At 38.7% G+C, this 10,000-nt stretch overlaps 2 protein-coding genes across 3 annotated transcripts in view; one reads left to right on the forward strand and one right to left on the reverse strand.

Annotated features, from left to right (window-relative positions):
* Positions 1-7,231, forward strand: part of LOC138044046 (cathepsin L-like) — a 29,509-nt gene extending 22,278 nt beyond the window's left edge. Inside the window, exons 10-16 of the mRNA XM_068890642.1 lie at positions 1-26; positions 2,573-2,637; positions 3,495-3,585; positions 4,381-4,426; positions 4,608-4,632; positions 5,355-5,459; positions 6,470-7,231. The exon at positions 1-26 is cut by the window's left edge and continues 94 nt beyond it. Of these exons, the coding sequence (XP_068746743.1) occupies positions 1-26; positions 2,573-2,637; positions 3,495-3,585; positions 4,381-4,426; positions 4,608-4,632; positions 5,355-5,429 (328 nt within the window). The 3' untranslated portion in view covers positions 5,430-5,459; positions 6,470-7,231. The remainder of the gene's footprint in view (positions 27-2,572; positions 2,638-3,494; positions 3,586-4,380; positions 4,427-4,607; positions 4,633-5,354; positions 5,460-6,469) is intronic.
* Positions 7,232-8,580: 1,349 nt separating this feature from the next.
* LOC138044045 (proton-coupled folate transporter-like) overlaps positions 8,581-10,000 on the reverse strand; it is a 7,274-nt gene continuing 5,854 nt past the window's right edge. The window contains exons 5-7 of one of the 2 annotated variants that reach the window (XM_068890640.1): positions 9,803-9,886; positions 9,554-9,713; positions 8,581-9,311 (exon numbers count right to left, since the gene is read on the reverse strand). In XM_068890640.1, the coding sequence (XP_068746741.1) occupies positions 9,095-9,311; positions 9,554-9,713; positions 9,803-9,886 (461 nt within the window). In that variant the 3' untranslated portion in view covers positions 8,581-9,094. The remainder of the gene's footprint in view (positions 9,312-9,553; positions 9,714-9,802; positions 9,887-10,000) is intronic. The other variant, XM_068890639.1, reaches the window with a different exon arrangement.

Raw genomic sequence — 10,000 nt, forward strand, 5'->3', positions numbered from 1 at the left:
TGTTTCAATATCCAGCGATGAAAGCAGTGAGTCACTGATAAGTTTTGTTACATGGTTAAGATCCTATGAGACTAGAAATTTCCTGCTTTAATCGCTATTTCCTTATTTGACCTTCAACTCTATATCTATTTTTTGTTGATTAATGGAGCGTTATACAAGTATGTAAGTGAATTATTATTTCCGTGGGATGCCGTAGGCAGCCACGGTAACGATGCGGGACCGTTTGAATTTCTTTTTCTTTTTTTTTTTTGTCGTCGTGGTCTTCGTAGTCACAAATGTGCATACCTCGACATACCCCACGGATATTGAATTAAGCTTCGACAGGAGCCCATCACCCGGAGCGTGCAACTTAACGATACGCAACGCAACGGCGTTTTCACAAGTAACGTTATTTTTAGATTGAATTTCCCGCTAATGAGACTCCCACAGGAGCCTGATGACCAATTACAAGAAATTAAGCTGACGTCATAGGGTCACCGAACCGTAACTGACTTTGTTTTTTGACCTAATTCGCGGGAAGGGCTAGTCTAAAAATAAGCCTACTTGTGAAAACGCCGTTTCACAGACGCTGTATGGAAGTTGCACGTTCCAGGATGGGCTCCTGGCTTCCATCAGGGAATCCAATCATCCCTTACTCCCTTACGGGGCATTCTGAAAGTTCGTTGGACCACTCGGCCACGTTGACGAAGTTCTGATGTTGTGATGAGAGCAGACATTTAGTTTGGAATCCATTCCGCCCGCGGTGATTGAGATATTATATTGTAAAGCGCATTTGGACATATGGAAAATGCGCTGTATAAATACCTATTTATTATTATTATTATTATTATTATTATTATTATTATTATTATTATTATTAAACTCACATCTGAAAGTATTTAAGAAAGTGGACCGATGATTTTTCTTTGAGAACGGCAAGCTTTAAAGGTAAGGAGAATTTTTTATGTTATTTGTAGATCTTGCTTCGTTCTTGTGTGTTCCACTGTGAACATATATTTTGCATAGAACGGATTCTCCAATCGAACTGTTTCTTGCAAACCAGTTTATTCAGTCGTTCCAACGTAGAAAGAAGATAAGGAAATAGCCTTCAACGGCCATACAAAATAAAAAATTAAATCACGTTTACAAAAAAATAGCTATCGTGATCACGGGGACCTCGCAGCGGTCCCCCATCCAAGTACTATTAAACTCCATTCGAAAGGGCTTAACTTCGGTTGACACTTACACTAACATCAACGATTGCGATCTTTGTGTTGAATTCGCACATATCTTGTCGAACTTTATAACACTTGGAAGAAAAAACAAATTAACTTATGTGGTGTATCCTTTGTTTCTTGAGTTGTCAGTATTAAACACGGAAGGGAACTTGATCACATACGGCCGCTAAAATTGATGTCACTTTCGATTTTGCGATTTTACTTGTACAACGAAAAGTACGATAGAAAAATTGAACGTAGCAAAAATCTCCCAGAATGTTTTTCGCTGATGGTAACTTGTTATATTCGCGGCACAAAATTTATGATGTTTTCATGTCACAAATTTTGTTGTTGATGGCAAATTGTTTTCTTCTCGACACGTCCTAAAATCTTCCCTCTGCTCTTCTTAAACACTGTATATCAATATTTATTTACTCTTGCGTCAATATTTGTTTCGTATAAAGAAGACTAACAAAATCCGTACAGAATTAACTGATTAGAGTGTAATGTGAAGTGCTAAGTATCTACCCCATATGAACCATGTGAGCGTTAGCCTAACTAATGGAAATGGGCCCACACAAGGACAGAGAAAAACTCTGACCAGGGTGGGAATTAAACCCACGACCTTCTGGTAAAGTGCTACACGGCCAACGTTTGAAAAAACGTAATTCTTCCTTGTAACAAAATCTGTACCTTGCTTGGTTCGCACTTTTGAGCGTTAAAATAGAATTTTCAGTTGTATGTTCCTTACCGAAAGTCGCATATTATGAGGTCTCCCATCCAGATACTACTTGTGGTGAAAAATAAGTTGTAAGGGAACTTGGTAATGATCAACATGTCAGCCTTGAAGCCAATGTTTCTCGATTTCATTTAATTTTCTTTAGTCTTTCTGGGTTTAGTATTTTACTGAACCACATGTCTACTCGGGGTCAGGGAGTATTTAGTAAAGACATCTACCATGGCACTATAATGATTTACGATACCAAAACAACATCGTTTACCATTAGAACTACATGTTACTCAAAGACAACAAAACGCAGCTCAGTTGACAGTCATGAAAAAAAAAACACTTTCAAGTTACTGCACTACCACACGTACGCAATGCGTGCCAATTTTTTTAAGTATCCCGTATCTCGTCAATCCCCCTCCCCCCCCCCCCCCCCCTAACCCTATAATTGTTTAACTAAATATCCCTTATCCTGATTTGCGTTTGCAAATTTAGTAACAATAATAAGAGTTTTTACAACGAACAACTTTTAGTAAAATTACAGATTTATCTTTCTGGTAATCTTTCGCCATTTTCCGAAGTTTACCCGTAGTTGAAGTGTTTCTGCATCCCACGGATAGACTCTTATAGGCGTCTTGTTGTTTTACAGAAATGGCAGCATGGCTAGTTGCTAATGGGCCAATTTCTATTGGTATCAATGCTAATATGATGCAGGTAAGTTAGAAGGTGCAGTACATAACTTGAAATTAATAATCAATATTAAAAAGAAACAACAGTTCATGATGGCAGTATCGACACTGGTGATTGCTGCGGCTGTAGTGGTGGCGGTGATAAATTATATTAGTATCACCCAACTAGTGGACGTATGCAAATCCTGTATTTTAATTGGCTACGCTACTAGAGGACTATTATTAATAGTCCTCGAGCAGCGAAAAGCGTGACGCTTTCTTTGGTTTTATTCCCAAATAAATATTTCTTCAACTTGCACTTGCTACCTTTATTATTGCCTTTTCTGTCCGACTAGTTGGGTGATACCAAAACAATTAAACCCTTTGCCCTCAAGGGCCACGGGTCAATAGCCCATTCGTCTTCTCTTCATGGGCTATTGACCCGTAGCTCGCAAGGGCTACGGGTCTAATTGTTAAATATTTTACTGTTGCCAAGATAACGTCATGCTTATGTGGAGGCCGCTCAAGGCCTGCATGGTTGTTAGTTCAGCTTGGTACAAAAATTGGTTAGTATCGAATGTTGAATGTTGAGGGAGAATAACAAACCCTATTGCTATTATCATTATCTCTGTCATCAAACTCCTACCAATTTTACCAAGTCTTTTGCTCTTCATGTCACGGTGTATCGTCGTCGTATGTTGCAAACTAACTTTAAACTTTAATTCCTTGCATCTAAGGTTGTATATATTGTTTTGTTTTTCCTTAAAGTGGAGTTTATTTCAGTACAATGAATTTATATATATCTTGTGGCAAAGCAGTGATGACATAGACCCATGACTTGAGATACGAAAAATAAATAATTCCGTTGAGGTGACTGCCTTTTTTACTTTCGTCATGTTACAGTTTTACTTGGGAGGAATTGCTCATCCGTGGAAAATGTTCTGTGATCCCTCAGAGCTTGATCATGGTGTGCTAATTGTCGGTTATGGAGTCAGTAAGTATCTTTAAAAATATGCATTTGAATACTGTCGAAGTGAACTAGTGCTTTGGGAGAAGTAAAATTATATTAATTGTGATGGCAGCAAAAACTTTGAACATTGATCGGTTTCTACTTATTTGCAAAGAAATGAGAATGTCACAAACCTTGATCTTCGAAACTCGTATAAGAACTAAATTTAATTGATTTACTCAGTACTCAGTGACAACTGTCAGAACTGCATTTTTTGTGGTAACTGTTAGGGCTCTTGATCCTTTGTACGTACAGTTTAAATACATAGCAGTTATATTTTAGCTTTAGTATTTTTAATGAAGTCATTGGGTAATTTTTTTAGAGTACGCTAGCCTGGTGTCTTCACTTACCATGCTGTTTCACCGGCAGCAAGCTAGAACGACTTGACACTATAATGAAGTTATTGATTGATTGGCCTTAAATTATCACCATATAAAGAACTGTAAACCAATCACAAGAGGCAGAGGAAACGCATGACGCAAAGAAAAGACAAAGCGGGCACGAAGCGCGGGAAAATGCGACCAGTTGCAAATACCTGCAGCCGACAGTGAGCGCGGGAAAATGCCTGCGACCAAATCACAATAATTGTTAATTCCTGATTTGATTTTGATTGGCTGAGAATATGGCGCAAAATTTTTTGAGCGGAGTAATGCAAACCGTGCGGACCACGCTCTTATATTCGATACTTCAGTAAAAACCTCTCGAGTCTAGATTATTGTTGTTACTGCCACAATTCACAAGTAATTTGTACGTTAACATTGTGTCGTTTTATTCATTTAGAGAAAGGCTGGTTTGACGATACACCATACTGGATTATCAAGAACAGGTGATTTTCTTTTCTTACACGTGTTTTTCTACTTTAGGGAAACCAAATTGTGTGCAGCTGAGTTGATGTGGATAGGTTTTGGGAATTTTACTTGTATTGCTTTTAAGGCAAATTGCTAACCTTGCGTCTGAAATCAGTAAAGCCGTATATTTATTGAGGAAGTATTTTGCTTTCGTTGCAGTTGGGGAGAAAGCTGGGGAGAAGAGGTCAGTCTGGGGTACTTAATTAATAGTCGAGTGGATGGCCCAAAGTTTCTAAGAAGTGAATGGTGTTAAATTCAATTGTATTATATTATTGGGCATAAGAATTTTCACCACAGGTATTGTCACAGAGAGACGCTACTTAATGAAGCATTTAATGAACACATGAACTGCGAGACCGGAGCATTGCTCTTCCATGTTTGAGCTATCAAGCCATCTGGGTCAATGGTACGATTTTAAGATGAATGCTACAAATGTACACATGCTACTTTCCGCAGTTCAAATATCAGTTCGTCTTATCCAATTCCTCTGCGAGTTTACCACGAACTTACAAATTACCAGTTCCCAGTTGGCTTTCGTAGCAAAATGGACCCGTTTCTCGAAAGTCCCGAAACTTTAAAGGCTATTTTCGGATGTCACAATTTCCTCAGTATCTCAAGAACCGAGTGGATTTAAGTCGTCAAACTTCACAATCATTTTGCTTTTTGTTGCCGTGAAAACATGTTTAAAAGATCGACTTTCCAAATCAAGCGGTTTCGGTAGTTTCGTAAATGGTTTTCCGAAACGTTTTCGGGACTTTCGAGAAACGGGCCCTACTACACCGATATCGCAGAGGTCATAGGTTCAAATCTTGTTCAATTGTGACGTTTTCAGGGTTTCCTCAGTTTCGTTACTGTTAAGTAACGCTCATAAATCTTGACGTAAAAGTATCCTGTTATGCTCCACAGGGATACTACTTGATCTACCGCGGTGATGGATGCTGTGGTTTGAACACCATGTGTACCTCGGCTGTTGTCGACTAAGATGCAAGCTGACCAACTGGCTTTATTAAGGTGATGCTAGTTTGCTACTTCGTTAAATATTCTCTTATTTGGATATTGTAATAGGACTGCATGCTGTCCAATTTGGAAATAATTGGATGAGGACTGCCAAATTATATAGCATCCAAAAGCAGATGAACATGGCAAACACAGAAGCACCATGTGTGAACCTTCAAATTGGAGAAAACAGTCTTTTAAAAGCAGTGATAATAACAATAAACTGCAACCTGATTGGCCAATACTCGGTTGTTTTATTTATCTTGACATTTGATTGCTTGATGGAAAGTATCCAGATTTTTCTCAAATTGGACGGTTTGTACAAAGCTGAAGTAATCGTTCCGGTAAAATTTTCCAATTTATTTTGAATTTGGACAGTGGGCAAAAATTAATAACAAACAGATCTGTTGACAATATTGGATTTTGATGCTATATAATTACATTAATTACATTAAGAAGTGCCGTAGCTTTCAATTTCATTTCCATAACAGTACCTCTGGGGACGTCTTTGTTTGTAAGCCGCCTCAAAATCAAGGAATAGAAAGCGAGTGAACCTCTTCCCGTAGTATAATATCTAAGGGCACTTTTCTTTTGTCAGACCTGGCCGGCCAGACCCGTCATTTTGCAAAAACAATGCAACAATTTGAAGGAGGACTTGCATGATAATCCCTCGCATTCTTCTGGAGGAGTTTTTAAAATGTTAACATGTTGTAGAGTTCTTCCTTTCAGCTGTCAAGTGTGGCCGGACAGTTCTGTCAAATGGAAAGTGTCCCAAGTGTCTTCAGTGTTAGGTCCGAAAAAACTTCATTGTTATCACTTTAGAAATGCTCAGGGGAAAATTGTAAACATCTCCTGGCAAGACCGTGCAAGATCAAGGGAAAAGGGATTGCTGATTTTTTACCCAACATTGATCAGTGAAAAGTCGACACAACCGTGGAATTCACGGTTACCTCCAACGTATTTAAAGTTTATTTTTTCATGCGTATTGAGTCCATTATTCACTTTCAATTTATTTTTTGTCACAGGTCGACGTCAATGTTCAATTTATACTCCATTTTTTTACATCAATTTTAGCTTTTTAGATTTAATGCTAGTGTTTTAAAATACTCTTATTTTCTGTAATACAAATACGAATAATTGTTACTCTACGTTGTCAAATTTGAAAGCTGATACCCGGTTAGGAAGACCAAGTAGGTAACTACACTCCTTAACTAAAGATGACTTTTAAGAGTTCTTTCAAAGTTATTTCTAGAGAATGAAATTTGGCATTCTCTTTGACCCTATTGAGAGTGACGCTTATAGGTTCTACTCTGTCTAACGCTGGACGATTTTTCTTGTCAGTGGAGGCCGCGTTAGGCCTGGGGGTGAATGGGTTAACAAGATCTTGTTCCACTCAAAAACTATGTACCCTTTAAAGTACACACAGCTGAAAGAAAAGTAATAAATTTTAGAGTCCTTTGGCTGAAACGAGAATGTCTTATGTAAGAGCTATCGAATCCTTGAGTCATGTCGAAAAATAATTGTTTTCAACAAGATCTTTAACTTCTAGTTCATAGCACAACTATATGGGCAAAATGTTGAAGCTATCGAATATGTCTAGTAATTAGTTTTTCGATTGTATTTCAGTCTGTTATCTTACTCTTAACTTTAAATTTAACTAACTGCATTTAGTTATATACATGTATGAGCGGGTGAGTTTGTCGCCGAAAAGATTTAATTACTTTTGCTGCTTTTAGTATTTTACATTTTTTTAATAAACAGGGAAATAAAAGGGTATTTTCCAATTATGGATATGTTGGATTTTTCATGTAAAGGCAGCCACACACTAGGCGATATTGTTCGCCGATCGCTGCGAAAATCGCTTAGTGTGCTGCTGGTGCTGCGATTGCGATTTTCGCCGATCGCTGCGATCGGCGTATAAAATTGCCCATATATAGTTTGCCAGATATCGGCTATTAAACTCTTCGCAATTCGCCTAGTATGCCCGTTCCCGCGACTTTTTTCCGCCCGTTCCAGCGAATTGCGGAAGGATTCAACCAATAAGACCACGCGCTTTTATCACGTACGTCACTGCATAAAAATGGCGGACAACAGCGAAGAAATAGTGGACAGATGAAAGAGAAGATGCCTGGGAACGACAATAGAGGAAATTCGCTGCGACCAGGTGTTCCCGTAACACGGGTCGACGAAATTCGACGGCGATTTTCGCTGCCGATCAAAATCGCTACGATCGGCGAACAAAGTCTCATAGTGTGTCGCTGGTTTAAGTTTTTCAGTTTGTCGATAAATGACTTCTAACATCAGATAATTAAACACATTCCAAAAACTAAGTCGATCAAAGCGTATTTTCCCTAGATTATTAAAACAATGTATAAAGAGCGGAAAGTGGAAGGTTTCAGCGCTTTTTATTTAAAAAAGTGACTCAATTCGCTCCGGCAAAAGCCAAGTGATCGAAAAATCAACCATTGAGCTACGTACTGAATCGCTTTGGTGAAAAGGAAAGCTATTCTCTAACTATCATTGGTCAGAACTCAGCTTTCTCGGAACTCGGTTGGAAAACAGAGAGTTGAGAACAGTGTTGAACAGACAACCGAATCAATGGAATCCAGCTCTGAGATAACAGCTGCGTCGTAACTTATGGATTGGTACATTGCAGGTGTCATATTAAGTGTTTTGGCACTTTGTGCATTTCCAAACTATTTCCCCCTCCCCTTTTACAACGTTACATTTTAATAGCTTGAGAAATCAAGACAAGTGACAGGAACGTGACAAATGTGCATATTAAGTGGGGGGGGGGGGGGGGGCTAGCTTTGTTCAATCCATTGGTACAGTAACTTCAAAATTCGCGGTTTGCGCTGCAGGCTCTTTCCTTGCGTGGTTTCTAGTCTTAATTTGCCCCTTCCCATTCCGAAACTTTTAACTAACTGTTATTGAATTCTTTGAAAACCACTGACAACTATTTTTCGTGTCCAAGTTGGTTTCCTGAGAATATTCTGACCTATAATCTCACACTGATACTTGCTTAGCAAGATGCACTCCGTAATGTGACGTATAGGTTACCATGACAACAAAAGAGCCATCTAAAAACGCCCTACATTTTGTCGTTAAAAGCTTAAATCTCAAAACTGAACTCGGCGAACCCATTTTTTATTGCTGTAACGTAATTAGCAGGCTGAGATCAAACTTTGTTGGAAAACAAATTCTGGAGCAGATTCATAGCCACCTTCAAAACTGGAAAACGTTAAGGTGGCTCTGAGATACTCAGGTTTCCTATGGGTTGTACTGAGCCTCACTGACACAGGGATATTTTTGCGCGGTTTAAACTATGCGGAGAATTCGAAAGCTGAACTTAGCAAGTGCTGTTGATATCCAAAAAGCAAATTGGGGGTAACCATGCATTTTTCAGACTGAGATAATTAGGCTTCAATTTGAAAAAAAAACTCCATACATTGCTTTGTATTTTAAAGCTTTTTACAAATATTGATGATCAATTATATTTGAAAATTTTGTGGTTACCCACAGTTTTCTTTCTGGATTTCAGTAACACTTGTTAAGATCAGCTTTTCCCGCATATTGATACACCGCCCAAAAAATACCTTTGAATTAGTAGGCTGTTTTCCTGCTGGTGTATGTTTAGAAGAGAGTGTTAGCTACAATGAAGTCATTTCGGAATTTTTCTCCTCCTCCAAGGATACGTCTTCAAAATTTACGTCATTGTTATCTGTATCTGCGTTTTGCGGTGGGTTTTTTAAGGCTGCGTTTTCTAATTTAACATCATCCTCCACTGCATCTACTCCTTCGAGTGCTAAACCCTCTGTTGAGCTCTTGTCTGTCATCTTCCGAAATGCCATTGGATTCTTTAAAAACCTGTCAAAAATGTGTTTTTGTCCAATCAATCCAGAGACTAAATACACGTTTGGATCATGTGACCAATCTGGTTCCAGAATACTACCACGTGGAGCACACAAATATAGAAGCAATTTAATATAAACAATTACCATGGTTTCCAGGCTCCACCGACCTAAGAGAGCCCCGGTCTATAATGACTTACAAAACATACGAATTCTGAGACCCTTAACCTCCGAACACGTTCAGCCAGGAATACTTACTTTGTCATGAGCATTGGAATGGTAAGTAGAGTAGCAGCTATAAGAAACTGCAAACCAGGAAAACCACGTTCAGACGATTTGATGTACATCGGATTGAAGATGAACGCGCCCAGAAAATTACAGAAAGTATCCACAGTCGATACAGACGAGAACAAGGCACCTACATATATGAATAAAAAATCAGTAATATCAAGGCAGCCAGTACTTGCTACATTCGTGCAACCTCTTGCATTGCGGGAAGAAACTTGCCTCTCTCATCCGGATCTACCGTCTGAGACATCATTCCTTTGTACAGCGGTAGAACAGCACCTCCAAATATTCCAATAATGGGTACTAAAACGTAAAATAAAGTAGAAAGTAAAACAAAAGACAAAACGACCTTCAAGACTAATCCTTCTGCAAGCATGTAATTCGCAAGGGCACCAAGATAAGGGATTTTGGGGAGCA

This window comes from Montipora capricornis, chromosome 3 (genome assembly GCF_036669925.1).
Source record: "Montipora capricornis isolate CH-2021 chromosome 3, ASM3666992v2, whole genome shotgun sequence".
Lineage (NCBI taxonomy): Eukaryota > Metazoa > Cnidaria > Anthozoa > Scleractinia > Acroporidae > Montipora > Montipora capricornis.